The 18331-nt window shown below is 46.0% G+C and overlaps 1 protein-coding gene across 3 annotated transcripts in view; it reads right to left on the bottom strand.

The window, feature by feature from the left end:
• Positions 1-18331, bottom strand: part of POLL (DNA polymerase lambda) — a 163545-nt gene that overhangs the window by 127114 nt on the left and 18100 nt on the right. For 2 of the 3 annotated variants that reach the window (XM_078643618.1, XM_078643620.1), the window contains exon 2: positions 10045-10185. In XM_078643618.1, the coding sequence (XP_078499744.1) occupies positions 10045-10185 (141 nt within the window). Of the gene's footprint in view, positions 1-10044; positions 10189-18331 lie in introns of all 3 variants that reach the window. The other variant, XM_078643619.1, reaches the window with a different exon arrangement.

Genomic DNA, 18331 nt, shown 5'->3' with positions numbered 1-18331 from the left:
CAACCCTTTAAGCATTTCTCCTGTTTCAGATTCCTCTCCCCTGCCTCTCCCGTGATTATGTCGATTGTATTGCATCTGTATGTCCCTATCCTCGCATTGATGTGACACATTTATATATGTACTGCCTTGTGCTGTTTTTTCTTTCATGTTCATTTGTTTTTCACTTAATAAAAAGAAATATAAAAAAAAAAAATAAGATTGAAAATTGCAGGGAACAGGAAATATAAATAAAACGAATTGGAGACGTTGGACAAAAGGGTAAGACTTCCAGGAAAGAGCCCTATTCAAACCTGAGAAAATGATATTGGATGTAAATGCATGTTTTATTGTTTCTAAGCTACTAAAACAGCCCAGTAACATTTACATAACTTCCTAGCTCATCTGTGCCATTAGAACTGGAAAACAACAGTAAGAAAATCAGTCCCACTATGCACAAGAAGAAAACATCTAGTTAGCACTGCTTGGTCACACCTCCTTTGCATGAGACAACAAGCAACTCCGAGACAGATTTTATCATCATCCAGTCATTATTGAAGGTGGCCTACCTTAATCTATCAGTCCATCACCAGCCCAAAATTATGACTCACATACAAGGCCCAGTGGGGCTAAAACACATCTATGTCTTCTTACTTCTATGAGAAGAGCGGCTATGCCTTGGTGTGAAAGAAAACTAGTCAGTTTGGAGAGCACTGAACGTGGTTGTTCCCTTCTGCTAGGTCACATGCAAGCTAAAGAATGACAGCAAGTGCTACCAATACAGAGATTGTTAGAGGAATGTAGTGATTTCGCCAGAGGTTCCAAGAAAAGGTTGAAGAGGAAAGGAGATAGGGTGGACCTTTGGGGTACACCGTTTAGTACTGGAGATGGCTGGGAGAGAGGAGTGGTTTGTCCTGACTCTTTCTGATCTGTATTGTAGGAAGGAGTACAAACATTGTAACACCATACCCGAGAAACCCATCCTGTTCTTCAGAATGGATAGGAGGTTGGCGTGATTAACCGTGTTGAATGCGGAGGATAGGTCAAGGAGGATTAGGAGGCAGGAGTCATTTAGGTCAAGCATTTTTAAAATGTCATCAATAATGTGCGTGAGAGCCGATTCGGTACTGTATTGTATTGTATTGTATTGTATTGTATTGTATTTATTATTTATAACGCGCAACTGTCACCCTACGGGTATCCTGGCGCCAACAGGAAATAGATGGAAACAAAAATATACTGGCTGTCATGTCATACAAAAACAGCCGCCTGGACTGTTAGAAGGACTCAAGAAAAATCAGACTTTGACGAACAACCATGTTTTCAGGCTCTTTCTGAACCCCAACAAGGTGTCCATTTGCCTGATATTCTGGGGGAGCTCATTCCACAGCCTAGATGCAGAAGTGCAGAAAGCTCTGCCTCCCATCCTTGATCTCCTAATCCTGGTAGTTGCTGCCAGACCCAGGCTAGAGGAGCGCAGGGACCTTGTAGGCTTATACCAGGTGAGCCTTTCCTGTAAGGGAATAGGTCCCATGTTGTGCAGAGCTCTATATACAATACATAGGGACTTAAAAGCGACTCTGCTCCCGATTGGCAGCCAATGTAAATCTCTAAGCGCCAACGTAGTGGAAGAACTACGAGGTCTATTGAGAGCCAGCTTAGCCGCTATAGACTGGACCCTCTGGAGCCCCTGTAAGATGTATAAGGGGGCCCCTAGATATTGAGAGTTACAATAGTCCAGTCTGGCCAGGATCACACTCCTGACCACTAGCGGTCTAGACTCATCAGGCAAAAGGGGCAAAATCTGTCTGAGTGCTTTCAACAATCCAAAACAGACACTGATGGTTTTATTGGTCTGGGAGGTCATTTGGAGATCCGCATCAAACGGTACCCCTAAGTTGCGCACGGTCTTCACTGGGATGCAAGGATCAGCTCCCGGCGCAAGCCTGATCTCGCAAGAAGGTTGGTGACTCAGTTTGGCTGACGAACAATAAACCACCTCCGTCTTCTCTTCGTTAAATTGGAAGGAGTTTATTTTCAGCCACCTGGAGACCCTACTCATGCAGTCCTGAAAGGTCTCCATGGTCACTGCCTGTTTTCCTTCCAGGGAGAACACCAATTGGGTGTCATCGGCGTAGTTTATCAAATCAATTCCATAGGATTTGATCATGGGGATCAGAGGCTGCAAATAAAAATTAAAAAGAATAGGGCTGATCGAGGAGCCCTGAGGAACTCCATGACAGACCTTGGACTTGGAAGATGAGAAGGGTGCTAAGGTCACCACCTGTTGTCTGTCTGTTAGGTAAGATTGTATCCACCTCAGGGCCTTACCCTTCACGCCCAGTTTTTCCAATCTACTCGGAAGACCTGCATGCCCCTTCCAAAAGCATGCAGGTCTTGTAGTTGGAAATTCTCTATGTGAGCACAAAGTTGGGATTGTACACATTTTTCCAGTAGTTTGGCTAGTGTAGGGATATTGGAGATAGGGCAGAAATTTTTGAGGACAGTTTTATCTGCATTTGTCTTTTTTAGAATAGGTGACGCCTGAGCTGCTTTTAGGCAGTCTGGGATTGTGCCTTGTGATAGAGAGGCATTTACAATCCTTGTCCAGGTGGGTATGAGTACATTCTAAATTTCTTTGAAGATGGCCATGGGCAACAGGTCACTGAAGTGTTTAGAAGGATTGATGTTCTGAAGAATCTTATTGATGTCTTTTTCACTGAATGGGGTAAAGGTGCCCCAAGACGCATTGTTATGTTATATTGTTATATCTAGTTTATGATGGGCTTGTTCAGAGGGGATGCGGATAAACAGTACATGTCAAACTGCTTTTCTAGGACAGAAATAATACTGATTTAGATATGATTGGTCTCTTATAGTGACAACACAGATGAGCTGCGAAATGCTGACCAGAGGAATATGTAGTTGCCTAGAGGCATTAGCTCAAGCTTTTAGCATGTTTATCCTTTGTTGAGCCTACTTAGGTGGACTAGGTATGTACAGGTGTCTGCTCCCATCCTTGCTGTGACCGAGACTCTAACTCACTGAAGTTGAGACATCTGGTGCAGCTTGCTGGCTCGTAGATGTATTCCTAGTAATATTGGACTGTCAATCTAAGCATTTCCAATACCAAAGGGGATGATGGACGGAGCGCTTGAGCAAATCAAACACTCACCCCCCCAGTCAACTGATCTGGGTATAATCCATCATCATTCTTGAGCTCACTCCACCACCCCAGTACAGACATGGCCATATGCAAATCAGTCTGACCCTGTGCCTCATGGGAACAGTCCAGCCCGAACTGCCATGCCATGTCTTCCCTGGATTGGAAACAAGCATCCTGGGACCGGTTTCTGGCTAATCAGCCGTCTTCAGCCTGGCTAGCTTGAATCCAGTGGCAAAGTGAGCAAGGGACCCATGTCTGGGCATACCCTGCCAACTTAGGGCAAACAAAGCGATACCAAAGGGGATGATGGACGGAGTGCTTGAGCAAATCAAACACTCACCCCAGGCAACTGATCTGGGTATAATCCATCATCATTCTTTAGCTTACTCCACCACCCCAGTTCAGACATGGCCATATGCAAATCAGTCTGACCCTGTGCCTCATGGGAAAAGTCCAGTCCGAACTGCCACGCCATGTCTTCCCTGGACCGGAAACAAGCACCCTGGGACCGGTTTCTGGCTAATCAGCCATCATCAGTCAAGCTAGCTTGAATCCAGTGGCAAAGTGAGCAAGGGACCCACGTCTGGGCATACCCTGCCAACTTAGGGCGAACAAAGCGATACCAAAGGGGATGATGGACGGAGCGCTTGAGTAAATCAAACACTCACCCCCAGTCAACTGATCTGGGTATAATCCATCATCATTCTTTAGCTCACTCCACCACCCCAGTTCAGACATGGCATTTACATCACATATTTTGTACTAATCTGACCCATTCAACAACTTGTGCATATAATCACACCAGTAGAAATTCAATTTCATCCATCTTAGTAATAATGCAGTGTCCAAGAGATGCAACGTATGAAAACAACCAATAAAGCACTTATTTAATTGGTTGGTGATTCATCCATGAGCATTCTTCAAGATGGCCACCAGGCACATCGGACAGTACAGCAGCTAAAGGTCTCAGAAAGCTCATCTATTAAGTATTTAACTCAACAGAGCCATAGAATCTCTAAGCAAACCTTTTACTCTTCTACCTAGTCGGACACCAGTTTGCATTTTCAAGGGTGAATGTTTCCACTCCCTGACCCTCCCTCACTGGTTGCCAAGTGGACCCGCTAGTGCAGTGGGACAGAGTCTGCAAACTGAACTGTACATGGAGAATGGGTGCATTTCTTCTTAAGAGTAGGGTATATCCTGCATTGATGTTGATGTTCTTTGCAGATACAGAGGAGTACATTGTGGTGTTCCAGTGTAGTGTAGACATCTGGAGTTGTTCTGCACGTGGGAAATAAGGGTGCTTACTCCTGCAGCTGGAGGTGCTGTTGATGGCCAGCGTTGCCTGTTCCCTGAGCGGGGGCTGTTGATTCTACACAAGAGATCCTTGCTCCCAAGGATCAGAGTTCTGTTACAGGCCTTTGCTCAAGACATGCATAAAGCCACTTGGGGTGTCATCCAGAGGAATGTCGAAAGAGCACGGCATGCTCTGGCCGGGTGATCCATAGGGTGTCAGGAAAGGTGCTGGGAGTTCGCTGAGGTCTGGAGGTACTTGGGCTGTTGCAGATGAGAGGTTCTGTTGCTCAAGTTATTCGTGGCCAGGCTCCCAGTGGGGAGGAGATACGGAGTGACACATGGGAGGGACGCTTGAGGATTGGTTGTGTGGCACTGCATGGAGGATCAGGGCCTCTCCCAACTGATCTGCGGTGCCAAAACATGACGTCCCTATAGAGTTGACCACACAAGATCAGTGGTATTTAGGATGTGGAGTAGGGGCTGCTGTCCTTTAAGCGGAGTTATGGAGTTGCATTGTTTATGGCTTCTTGCTCTCCACACACTTATGGTGATGGAAGCTCAGTTTGGCAACATGCTCATGAGCTCACCATGTGGCTTCAGTGACACAGAACATTGCTCAAGCCTCCCTTGTTCTGTGATCCCCACGTGTACAATGTTACATGTTGACATGTGAGGAAATCTTGCTTAGACCTCTCCAAGAGGGGGAGGAGACTATTCTCCACCTTTTGTGTCAGTCCCCTACTCATCTACATACCAAGGTATTAAAGCCTTTTGGACACGTATTTCATTTTATAATTGCATATACATGCTACAGCAGCCATCTTAGACAAAGGGGGAGCCTCACATTTGGTCAAATTGATTTTGTAACAGGAGAGGCGGGAGAAGTCATCAGTAATTCACAGTTTCAACAGAGGAACCAGGGTGTGACAAAAAAAGTAAGCTATTATCTGCGTAAAGCAGTGCTTTTATATCTTCCCCACCACTTTGTATACCCTGGAACTCTACTGAGAGACATATTATAGTGGCTAAAGGTTCAAGGGCTAAGAGGAGTGGGGAGAGAGGGCAGCCCTGAGGACGCTTTGGTGGACCTGACGTGTCTGACAAGAAACCTCTACAATTAACATCTGCTATGGGGGAATAATACAAAAGGCAGACCTTGCTTATGAAATCATCGCATAGGCTCAATTTTGTCATCACCTGAAAATAGTATGGCCATTCCATGCATTATAATGCCTTCTAGGCATCTAGGAAGAGTGCAGGTTTCTCTTCCAGGTCATCATGAATGCACCACAGGGCATGGGCCAGAGTCTGACAATGTTTGCAGGAGCTTCAGACTGGCCAAACCCTACTTAAGACTTATGGATTCGTTGGTAGATGACTTTTTCCAATCAAGTCGCTAGAATCTTGGCAAGGATTGTGAGGTTGACATTAACGATCGAAATTGGACAGTAGCTGGTGCCTTTGAGAGGGTCCTTGTTTTCTTAGGGAGTTATGGTAATAGTGGTCTTATTGGATAGTGCCCCTATGGAATTTCATAAAACTCCCCAGGATAGCTGTCTTCACCAGGCTATTTACATGAGTGCAGTGCCGAAATGGTCTCTGCCACTTCCTCTTCTGTGGTGTTGCTCTCTAGATACAGCCAGCAATCATCCGTGAGGAAGGGGAGATATCGTGGAGCCAGAAAGACATCTATTCGATCTGGACTGGCCAGGTGCTCTCATATAAAATGGTGGAATTTAAGGCAGCGTAGCGGTCCGAGATATCCAATGGATGTGGCAGCAGGTTGCCACCCACATCTCTTATGGCCACGACCGCTAACTGGGATTCCCATTGATGGAACTGAGCTACTGGCAATCTGTCCGCCTTCCCCATGATCATATCTGCTCAATTTTAATTTCAAGAGCGCTTTTTCGACTACATCCATGAAAAATGTGTTATGGTGTAATTTGGCTTGCTCTAGGGCTTTCTGGTGTACGGCCGTGGAGAGGCAGTGTAGCAACAATGGAAATAGTGTACCTAAGCTTCAATTCTTTTGATATCAGCGCAAGCTTTATGTTTTATGATTGTAGAGTCTTGCATCATGGCCACCATAGCGCCGCCTTTCCAGCGACCCAAAGAGTCCCTTTGAATCTCACTGAGCCCTCAATGGCCTCTAAGTAAGAGCGAATGTGATATCAAAGTTGCTCCTTTAGCTCCGATAGTTTATGCATGAAGGCTTCCATGTACCATCTGGCTGGAGGAAGCCCCAGCAATCCCCGATATAGGTCTAGTAATGCCAGACTTTGGTCAATAACTCGAGCCTCCAGTATGTCACAGCGAGCAACACTGGGGTAGTCCCACCTTGAAAAGGAAGTAGTCAATGTGACACTGGGTGCCAAATGCAGGCAAGCAGAAAGTATAATTCCCTATCCTCAGGGTGCAAGAGGCGCCACACGTCCAATAGGACGTGCTCCAAAATCCACTTGTGGGATTGCCCTATCCAGCAAATGATGGTTGCCAGGTCTGCAAGACCTTGTCTAAGATTGTGTCTGATGTCCAGTTTCAGTCACCGTAAATGAGCTGAGGGTTGTGCCCATAACCTTAGGATCCTAGACAAGAGGGCCAGGAAATGCATGTTGTCAGAATTGAGGGCGTAGATTGAGACAGCCACAATGGTTTTGGCAAATATACAAATTTTGGCGAAAACTCAATGGCCACCAGTATTCGACCAGGTTTAAAGCACCTTGCAGGTGTGGTGGCGACTCATGAGGATGGCTACTGTACACCTCTTGGAGGGACTACCATCAAAGCCCACTTGTCTTTTTCTTCTAATAATAGTATCTACCGGTGAGGGGGTAGGGGGTTCTCCTCTTATGTAAAATAGGGGGTGTTTGAGGGATGTGTCTGTGAGGGTACAGGAGAGTCCAACCACAATGTGGAGGAAGAAGGGGAGAGGGACCCTTTAAGTCTCAAGTTAACTCCTGTGGTAGATGGGAGAAAATGTGTGTAATATCTGTAAAATTGAGCATGTCTGCCACGCCGCCCATGGGGTATACCAATGGTGCGTCACAGTTTAAAGGATGTTGAAAGGGCAGGATCAGCATTGAAGCCATGAGAGAAGGTAATCAAGCTGATTAGACGGCATGTCCCAGACTGTGGAGGGGGGGCAAGTGATTCAGGGAGGAAGAGGCCAGCACCTCCCTTCCCGAAAAGCCCCAGGATCTTCCACACGGAGATGGTACCCCAGACAATGCTGAGAATGTGAGGAGATGTGCACCAGGGTACCGCATGAGGAGGACAACAAGAGTATACAATACAGGTGCAAAAAGTCCATCCATCATTAATCATCCTTCCTCACGGGTGAGTCACCCTCTGGTGTCTGCTTAAGGGGTGATCTAGATGTATCTGTCTTTATTCCTTTGGGGGGCCTCAACCACCTGATGGACACTTATAAGGGATTATTCCAATTTTCTTCAACTTGCGAAGCAATTTCCATAGGACGTATATCATGTTATTCTTCTCTGCAGCCTCTGTGACACTATAAATATAGAAATTAGTATGTGATTGTCCAAGTCGGCCTTCTTCTGCCACAAGAAATCAATGTCTCTATCCCAGGCCAGCATGGCCTCATATCAGGCTTCTACCAGGTGTAGCCCCTGATCCACAGTGTTGAGGCGGCCCTGAGAAGAGGATACTTTTTGCTGCATTGACTTTACCTCTGCAATGAGAGCAGCTATTTTGGTACACAGGGCAGATAAAGCAGCTCCTATGGTTGTGATCTCTCTCAGGAGAGGATCAATTTCTGCTGTCGAGGGATTAGGTGTATCAGGCTTTCGTGGAGATTTAGAGCGTGCCACTGCCTCCAGAAATGTAATTTTTCAGGCCGCAAAACATAAAACAACATGAAAGGAAGAAAAATATATAATTTGGCACACATGTGAGTAAAGTCAGCGTGGTTGTTAGACAACTGAATAAGCAGGAGATGTAAGAGGCATTACATCAGTCATTATTGGACACCTCTGGCTTTCAATTGCAGTCAATACAAGCGTAGCAGACTGCAGGCCCTGTCCAGTCACTATGGCCAGGGAGAGCGCTGGGATCTCTAAAAAGATCCTGGCTACTAGGTTCAACATAGGCCGTCTCCATGCCCACATCCTCTGCCATAGTTGATGCGAGATATGCAGTGCTCTATGGAGGTAGGGTGAAGACACCTGGCGGCCGGACCTCTTATCTGCTCAGTCAATGGCGTAGGAACGGCCTCAGGTCTGCAGCAAGGGCCAAGACTGTGGATGTCGTGCATGAGCTTAAGCAGGGAGCAGCCATCACAGTTGACACCTGGATCCGCCTCCTACATCTTCTATCCTGCGAGCACTCTGTGGCTGTTCACAGCCCTCTTACCACCCTTTTAAATAAATCTCTCCAATGGACAGCTCTTTTTTAGCTGTAGTTGCACTCTAGGAATCCCATAAACACAGAGTTTGATTTCTCTTCAATTGTTAAAAAGTGTTTACGATGCCTTTAGAAATACATCATCTAATATTAAAAAAAGAAAACAGAGTGATCTTACTAAACATGCTTGCTGTACTTCAATGCACACCTGAAGATTTTCATTATGATGCTAGAGTATAAATGCAAGATAAAGTTTAAATAGCTAGAATGCTATGGTCTGTGTTTACTTCATCAATCACACAGAAACACCTTCAGAAGATTTGTGAAACAAACAACTAATGCCATTGGCTGTGTCTGGATCCTCGAGAACAGCTTCAACTCTGTCTCAATAAGTAAGGAACTTGGGCATGGTGTGCCATTTAAGAAACCCTTACTTACTTCAGGCTTACTAGCTTTTCTAACCTTCTAACTAAGAAAGGCAACAGCAATGGTTCAATAAATCATTACAACATAATTTGCCCAGGCTTACAAACAAAAACCTAATTGAAAAACAACAAGGAATTAAATTAACATGAAAACACAAAACCATAGAAAATCTGCCTTTTAAGTACTGCCCTGGCTTCCTGTTGAAAACTGAACGAAATTTCATATTCTCTGTGCCATGCACAGAGTCTAGAACCTGAGTCTGGTATACCTCCAGAGAGTGGCTCTCAGTCAAGCATGTACCCTCTAAGAATTTAGAATCAAACGCTTACTGACATCACACTAATCAAACGTCGGGTGGCTCAACTAATGGGCAGGTCCTAATACAAAGAACAACCCATCAGGTCTGCAAGATTCTCCATCTCCTCTTGAAAATCTAGTAAACGTGCTCTTAAAAAATAATAAGCACCTGCAACCAGCCTCATTTTTAGTGTTTTGGCTAACCATAAGTGATAAAAGGCCAGATACCAAGCAATATCAGGTTGATATTGTCACATTTTCCACCTCATCTTTTTGTCTGAACCCAATGTGCTCAATTCACTTTGAATACATCATAAAATGTCTACACCACATACCACTTGCATCAGTACTTATGAATATAATACTATTCCTGAATCATGCCACCTGCCTGAACTGTTTCTCCTAAGTTCAATGTTCACTTCTAACAACTTGCTTCCTTAGGTACCCGCAAAAGAGCATGGCTAGTGCTTTCATAAGACACATTCACTTTGACTTTATGTAGAAATAAAATGTACCTCTGACATCATATTCCTCTTTCCGTTTCTTCTGTGGCTCGCACTTCTGGGGGCTACAACGCATTCTCTTGACTTTAGGAAAGGCTTTAAGAATTCCCCCTGGATCCATGCCTTCATGCAGACCCTGCACTCTCTTGACACCTGCTGATGAAGCACGGGTTAACAGGGCAAAATTGAGTGCCACATGTAAAGCCCCTTGTAACAGTACTACTATCATGACCGATTCCTATCAATTCTGACATGTTCTGAGTTGCAATAGTTTTTATAAAATTCAAGAACAAAAGAACATATATTTAATGCAACAGTGTTTGCTACTTACTGTGATCATCTATAGCCAGTGGTAGCCTAATGTGAGAATGAAGCCACTCTGTGGTCAATAAACTCTGGATTCTCTCCGGGAAGAAAAAGCACATATTTTTCCATCAGTTCTAAGGTGACCAGATTACTCATGTCAGTGAGACAGTAGAGAGCTAGTGGCAGACTATCTTTTTACACATTTTTATACCAGACACAACAACTCAACTTGTTTAAATAAAGTTAATAAAGACACCTTGTCAGCCCCATCTCTGACAATGAATTATGTTGGTAAATGAAAGCGCTGGGCTGTAAGATGGTGTCCTGTTAACATAGAATCAGAATCATCTGGCAACCCTATTTTTGTGTAACGCAAATGCCTAGCACATATAGAACAATAACAGATTTGCATATCAATTGCTTAGATATTGAACCTTTCTTTTTGTCAGACTTTCACTAATGCCCATAGTACTATCGAACTAAAAAAGGTGCTGCCACGATCTCATAATGTATCTAAATACGGACGCGTGGATACAACAACTTGCCACCTTCTTTGTCAGTAAGATTACAGCCATCCAGGCTTCTCTCTCTAGTGCGCAATCGGTTGTGAGCTACCCACCGCCACCTCGTTCTGTGGAAGACCACGGCCCTTTCCTCTTTGCATTTCCCCCTATGGATCTTAGTACATCTTTGGAGTTGTTGTCCGGCCTGAAATCCGGCTCTCCTTTAGACCCATGTCCGGCTAAATGCTTGGGAAAAGTGGCTCCCGCCATTAACATCTTGGTGAACCCCCTGCTGAATACATCTCTGTCGACAGGGGAGGTGCCTCTGGCCTGGAAGCGAGCCATGATTTTACCACTGCTCAAAAAACCCACCTTGGACCCCTTGATACATGCCAACTACAGGCCAATCTCCCTTCTCCCTGCTCTGGCAAAAGTGGCCGAGCGGTATGTGCATAGGACAATTTCCAGTTTCATCGAAGGAAACGACCTATTGCACTCCTCGCAGTCCGGCTTCCGAGCTAATTTTAGCACGGAGTTGTCTCTGCTGGAGGTCACTGATGCTATCAGGGAAGTACTCGACTCGGGGGGAAAGGCCGTGTTAGTCATGCTTGACTTGTCGGCGGCTTTCGACACCGTTCCTCATGATGCCCTCCTTGTAAGACTCTGGGAGTGTGGCCTTCGAGGAACGGTGTGGAATTGGCTAAAATCATTTCTGGCCGACCGCCGGCAAACGATCTGGGCGCCTCCTTTTTCCGCTGATATGGCTCCGCTAGAGGTGGGAGTCCCGCAGGGCTCCATTCTCAGCCCTATGCTGTTTAATATCTTTATGGCCCCTCTGGCGGAAGTCGCGGAATCTTTTGGCGCCCGGATCGTGTCTTACGCTGATGACACCCAACTCCTGTTCACATGTGACAGGGAGGGGTCATTTGATGGCATAAAGATCAGGGATTGCCTGGGTGCGGTGTTTGAGTGGTTCAGAGGTCATGGCTTAAAATGCAACTCTGACAAGTCAGAGTTGCTTTTTTTCGGTTGCGCACCGGAACATGACTGGAAATCCTGGTGGCCTCAGGATATGTTTCCTCCTGACAAGGTTGCTGTGAAGGCGAAGAATTTGGGAGTGATAGTGGACTGCGAGTTATCCTTTGGACCCCACATCTTGTCCATTGTTGGGAAGTGCTTCGGCATCTTACGGATGTTGAGGAAATTTCTCCCTCTACTGTCACTCAATCATAGGAAAACAGTCGTACAGGCATTAATCGGGTCGCGTCTGGACTACGCAAACGCTCTCTTTCTGGGTCTACCAAAATATCTCATGACCCGTTTGCAAGTAGTCCAGAATTCGGCAGCCCGTGCCATTTTTGGACTCCCAAGGAGAGCTGGCGCCACTGCCTTATTGAACACTCTTCATTGGCTACCTATCTCCAAGCGGGTCCTTTTTAAATGCCTGACTGTGGCCTTCAAGGCCCTTAATGGTATTGGCCCCAAATATATTGGGAAACGTGTTTTCCGGTATGTGCCAAGCAGGAATCTCAGGTCATCGGGTCTGTCTTTGCTTAAAGTTCCTGTAATTCGTCGTGCACGATTGGGAGGTCGTTCTTTCCGCTATCTGACACCCAAGGCATGGAACGAATTACCAGTGTCCCTGAGATCGGCTCCCTGTCTTCTGACTTTTAGAAAGGATCTGAAGACATGGCTTTTTAGGAAATAGTCTTTCTTTCTGTTCCTTTGTTGTGTGGTTGCTTTCTATGCTGTCTTTCTTTACCAAAGCGCCGGGATGCTCCTTTGGAGTTGCCGTGCGCTATAAAAGAAATAAAGTAACATAACATAACATAAATAAAAACAATTGTCTGTAGGTTATCTAATTTAGAAGATAACCTTCTACTTCATACTTCCCTGAATAATTAAATAGACCCAGTCTTTTACATCCTGTGTTCAATGCTTTACTAAACTGTAAACAATAGTCAAACCAAACATGTTTTTATCCAACCACTTTCTCTTTCAGACCTCCAATTTATCAGAACAACGGGTATTGTACTCTTTTACCCACTCACCCCACGAAGGTGAAGCAATGCAAAAGTGAAATAACACTAAAACTCTCCATGTATGGGTAAACCTGCCTCTTTATTGTACATAAATGGACTGCCATTTTCACAATGTTAGATGGTTTAGTCAAACAACAGAAGGCCCTTCCTTAATGTGCTTTCTCTATAGGCTTTTATCTTATTTATGGCACAATCGTTTACACATTTAGTGGGTATGCTTAAAATCTAATAAGTATCCTACTACACTTGTGGATCAGCTTGGGACCCTATGCTCTAAGTCATAGCAAAATAAAGCTCATTTACCTTTAAATACAACAAGGGGTGGTGATGGACAGAGTCTCTGAATTAAGCAGAATACTCTCACCCAGTCAAGAGATCAGGGCTAGATCCAACACCGTTTTTTAGCTCATTGCACCATCCCAGTTTCAGAACCTGGCTGTATGCAAATTAGTCTGTCCCTGGCCCAGTGCATCATGGGAACAGGGCAGACCAGACTACAAAAGCCAATTCTTACACTGGGAAGGAAACAAGCTTCCGGGGACCGGTTTCTGGCATTTCAGCCGTCTTCGGCCCGGCTTGCTTGAATCCTGATGGTGCAATGAGCAAGGGACTCACATCTGAGTATACCCTTCCACGCTTAGGGTGGACAAAATTATTTACAACAAGGGGTGGTGATGGACAGAGTCTCTGAATTAAGCAGAATACTCTCACCCAGTCAAGAGATCAGGGCTAGATCCAACACCGTTTTTTAGCTCATTGCACCATCCCAGTTTCAGAACCTGGCTGTATGCAAATTAGTCTGTCCCTGGCCCAGTGCATCATGGGAACAGGGCAGACCAGACTACAAAAGCCAATTCTTACACTGGGAAGGAAACAAGCTTCCGGGGACCGGTTTCTGGCATTTCAGCCGTCTTCGGCCCGGCTTGCTTGAATCCTGATGGTGCAATGAGCAAGGGACTCACATCTGAGTATACCCTTCCACGCTTAGGGTGGACAAAATTATTTACAACAAGGGGTGGTGATGGACAGAGTCTCTGAATTAAGCAGAATACTCTCACCCAGTCAAGAGATCAGGGCTAGATCCAACACCGTTTTTTAGCTCATTGCACCATCCCAGTTTCAGAACCTGGCTGTATGCAAATTAGTCTGTCCCTGGCCCAGTGCATCATGGGAACAGGGCAGACCAGACTACAAAAGCCAATTCTTACACTGGGAAGGAAACAAGCTTCTGGGGACCGGTTTCTGGCATTTCAGCCGTCTTCGGCCCGGCTTGCTTGAATCCTGATGGTGCAATGAGCAAGGGACTCACATCTGAGTATACCCTTCCACGCTTAGGGTGGACAAAATTATTTACAACAAGGGGTGGTGATGGACAGAGTCTCTGAATTAAGCAGAATACTCTCACCCAGTCAAGAGATCAGGGCTAGATCCAACACCGTTTTTTAGCTCATTGCACCATCCCAGTTTCAGAACTTGGCTGTATGCAAATGAGTCTGTCCCTGGCCCAGTGCATCATGGGAACAGGGCAGACCAGACTACAAAAGCCAATTCTTACACTGGGAAGGAAACAAGCTTCCGGGGACCGGTTTCTGGCATTTCAGCCGTCTTCGGCCCGGCTTGCTTGAATCCTGATGGTGCAATGAGCAAGGGACTCACATCTGAGTATACCCTTCCACGCTTAGGGTGGACAAAATTATTTACAACAAGGGGTGGTGATGGACAGAGTCTCTGAATTAAGCAGAATACTCTCACCCAGTCAAGAGATCAGGGCTAGATCCAACACCGTTTTTTAGCTCATTGCACCATCCCAGTTTCAGAACCTGGCTGTATGCAAATTAGTCTGTCCCTGGCCCAGTGCATCATGGGAACAGGGCAGACCAGACTACAAAAGCCAATTCTTACACTGGGAAGGAAACAAGCTTCCGGGGACCGGTTTCTGGCATTTCAGCCGTCTTCGGCCCGGCTTGCTTGAATCCTGATGGTGCAATGAGCAAGGGACTCACATCTGAGTATACCCTTCCACGCTTAGGGTGGACAAAATTATTTACAACAAGGGGTGGTGATGGACAGAGTCTCTGAATTAAGCAGAATACTCTCACCCAGTCAAGAGATCAGGGCTAGATCCAACACCGTTTTTTAGCTCATTGCACCATCCCAGTTTCAGAACCTGGCTGTATGCAAATTAGTCTGTCCCTGGCCCAGTGCATCATGGGAACAGGGCAGACCAGACTACAAAAGCCAATTCTTACACTGGGAAGGAAACAAGCTTCCGGGGACCGGTTTCTGTCTCCGTTCTGGTGAAGAATTGGCTTGGTAGTTTGGTCTGCCCTGTTCCCATGATGCACTGGGCCAGGGACAGACTAATTTGCATATAGCCAGGTTCTGAGCTGGGATGGGGCAGTGAGCTAAATAACGGTGATGGATCAAGCCCTGATCTTTGGACTGGGTAAGAGTGGTCTGCTTAATTCAGACACTCTGTTCATCACCACCCCCTTTTCTGAATCGTTTTGGCCACTATAGGTGTGGCAGGGTATACTCAGACATGAGTCCCTTGCTCACTGCTCCATCAGGATTCAAGCAAGCCGGGCCGACGACGGCTGAAATGCCAGAAACCGGTCCCCGGAAGCTTGTCTCCGTTCTGGTGAAGAATGGGCTTGGTAGTTTGGTCTGCCCTGTTCCCATGATGCACTGGGCCAGGGACAGACTAATTTGCATATAGCCAGGTTCTGAGCTGGGATGGGGCAGTGAGCTAAATAACAGTGATGGATCAAGCCCTGATCTTTGGACTGGGTAAGAGTTGTCTGCTTAATTCAGACACTCTGTTCATCACCACCCCCTTTTCTGAATCGTTTTTGGCCACTATAGGTGTGGCAGGGTATACTCACACATGAGTCCCTTGCTCACTGCTCCATCAGGATTCAAGCAAGCCGGGCCGACGACGGCTGAAATGCCAGAAACCGGTCCCCGGAAGCTTGTCTCCGTTCTGGTGAAGAATTGGCTTGGTAGTTTGGTCTGCCCTGTTCCCATGATGCACTGGGCCAGGGACAGACTAATTTGCATATAGCCAGGTTCTGAGCTGGGATGGGGCAGTGAGCTAAATAACGGTGATGGATCAAGCCCTGATCTTTGGACTGGGTAAGAGTGGTCTGCTTAATTCAGACACTCTGTTCATCACCACCCCCTTTTCTGAATCGTTTTTGGCCACTATAGGTGTGGCAGGGTATACTCAGACATGAGTCCCTTGCTCACTGCTCCATCAGGATTCAAGCAAGCCGGGCCGACGGCGGCTGAAATGCCAGAAACCGGTCCCCGGAAGCTTGTCTCCATTCTGGTGAAGAATTGGCTTGGTAGTTTGGTCTGCCCTGTTCCCATGATGCACTGGGCCAGGGACAGACTAATTTGCATATAGCCAGGTTCTGAGCTGGGATGGGGCAGTGAGCTAAATAACGGTGATGGATCAAGCCCTGATCTTTGGACTGGGTAAGAGTGGTCTGCTTAATTCAGACACTCTGTTCATCACCACCCCCTTTTCTGAATCGTTTTTGGCCACTATAGGTGTGGCAGGGTATACTCAGACATGAGTCCCTTGCTCACTGCTCCATCAGGATTCAAGCAAGCCGGGCCGACGACGGCTGAAATGCCAGAAACCGGTCCCCGGAAGCTTGTCTCCGTTCTGGTGAAGAATTGGCTTGGTAGTTTGGTCTGCCCTGTTCCCATGATGCACTGGGCCAGGGACAGACTAATTTGTATATAGCCAGGTTCTGAGCTGGGATGGGGCAGTGAGCTAAATAACGGTGATGGATCAAGCCCTGATCTTTGGACTGGGTAAGAGTGGTCTGCTTAATTCAGACACTCTGTTCATCACCACCCCCTTTTCTGAATCGTTTTTGGCCACTATAGGTGTGGCAGGGTATACTCAGACATGAGTCCCTTGCTCACTGCTCCATCAGGATTCAAGCAAGCCGGGCCGACGACGGCTGAAATGCCAGAAACCGGTCCCCGGAAGCTTGTCTCCGTTCTGGTGAAGAATTGGCTTGGTAGTTTGGTCTGCCCTGTTCCCATGATGCACTGGGCCAGGGACAGACTATTTTGCATATAGCCAGGTTCTGAGCTGGGATGGGGCAGTGAGCTAAATAACGGTGATGGATCAAGCCCTGATCTTTGGACTGGGTAAGAGTGGTCTGCTTAATTCAGACACTCTGTTCATCACCACCCCCTTTTCTGAATCGTTTTTGACCACTATAGGTGTGGCAGGGTATACTCAGACATGAGTCCCTTGCTCACTGCTCCATCAGGATTCAAGCAAGCCGGGCCGACGACGGCTGAAATGCCAGAAACCGGTCCCCGGAAGCTTGTCTCCGTTCTGGTGAAGAATTGGCTTGGTAGTTTGGTCTGCCCTGTTCCCATGATGCACTGGGCCAGGGACAGACTAATTTGCATATAGCCAGGTTCTGAGCTGGGATGGGGCAGTGAGCTAAATAACGGTGATGGATCAAGCCCTGATCTTTGGACTGGGTAAGAGTGGTCTGCTTAATTCAGACACTCTGTTCATCACCACCCCCTTTTCTGAATCATTTACCTTTAAAAGCTGGCATAAACAATGTAGGTTACGTTGTCATGTGAATTTTACACATAAATCATAAATCAAAGCTCCTATTAAGAATGAAAACACAATTCTTCTAACCGAACACAAAAAAATGAAACACATGGTATTACTAGGCATTAATATCCTTTGGATCTAAATATGGATATTTATCAAGATCTCAGCAGTGACTCACAGGCATCCCATTGCTTTGAACTTGCCTAGTAAAGAGACACTAAAAGAAAGAAAATAAGAATTATATACTTTAATTTATCACAAGTGGAGGTTGAAAGCTTAGAAATGCAGAGATGTTTGTACTCCCCGTTGTGTTTCATTCATAACAAGCATTTACAATGCAATAGGTCTCGCAGTTGTTAGAGTTTGAGCTATTGGCATTGTAAATGGCAATGTCTTTTATTTATGTGTTGGTTTTTAAAACATAAATAAAAGGCATTGTCATTTACAATGCCAATAGGTTAAACTCTAGCAAATGCGAGACCTATGGCATTGCAAATGCTTTTTTTTGATGTAGTTGTCTGTGAAGTTCCACTTGCAAGTCATGGAGCACGCCCAGGTCAAGCAGAATCTGTGGTGTTTCTAGACAACTGAAACAGCCAATTGTTTTATGGCCATTTCTTGCAGGGGCTTCACAAAAAACAACCACGAGGACTGACAGGGGAGACCCCTCAGCAATCCTGCATATTAATGTTTTAGGAGAAAAGATAGTTGCAAAAAAATACTAGGCGTGACCGTCTGGACAAGATTGGACAAAACCAAAGAAAAACAGCAGTCTTTTCCACGTTTGGGGTGTCTTGATGCACTGGGCCAGGGACAGACTAATTTGCATATAGCCAGGTTCTGAGCTG

The sequence above is a fragment of the Lissotriton helveticus genome, chromosome 5_1 (genome assembly GCF_964261635.1).
Source record: "Lissotriton helveticus chromosome 5_1, aLisHel1.1, whole genome shotgun sequence".
Classification (NCBI taxonomy): Eukaryota; Metazoa; Chordata; class Amphibia; order Caudata; family Salamandridae; genus Lissotriton; species Lissotriton helveticus.
The sequence above is the reverse complement of the archived record's forward strand: the minus strand, read 5'-3'. Positions and strand labels throughout refer to the sequence as shown.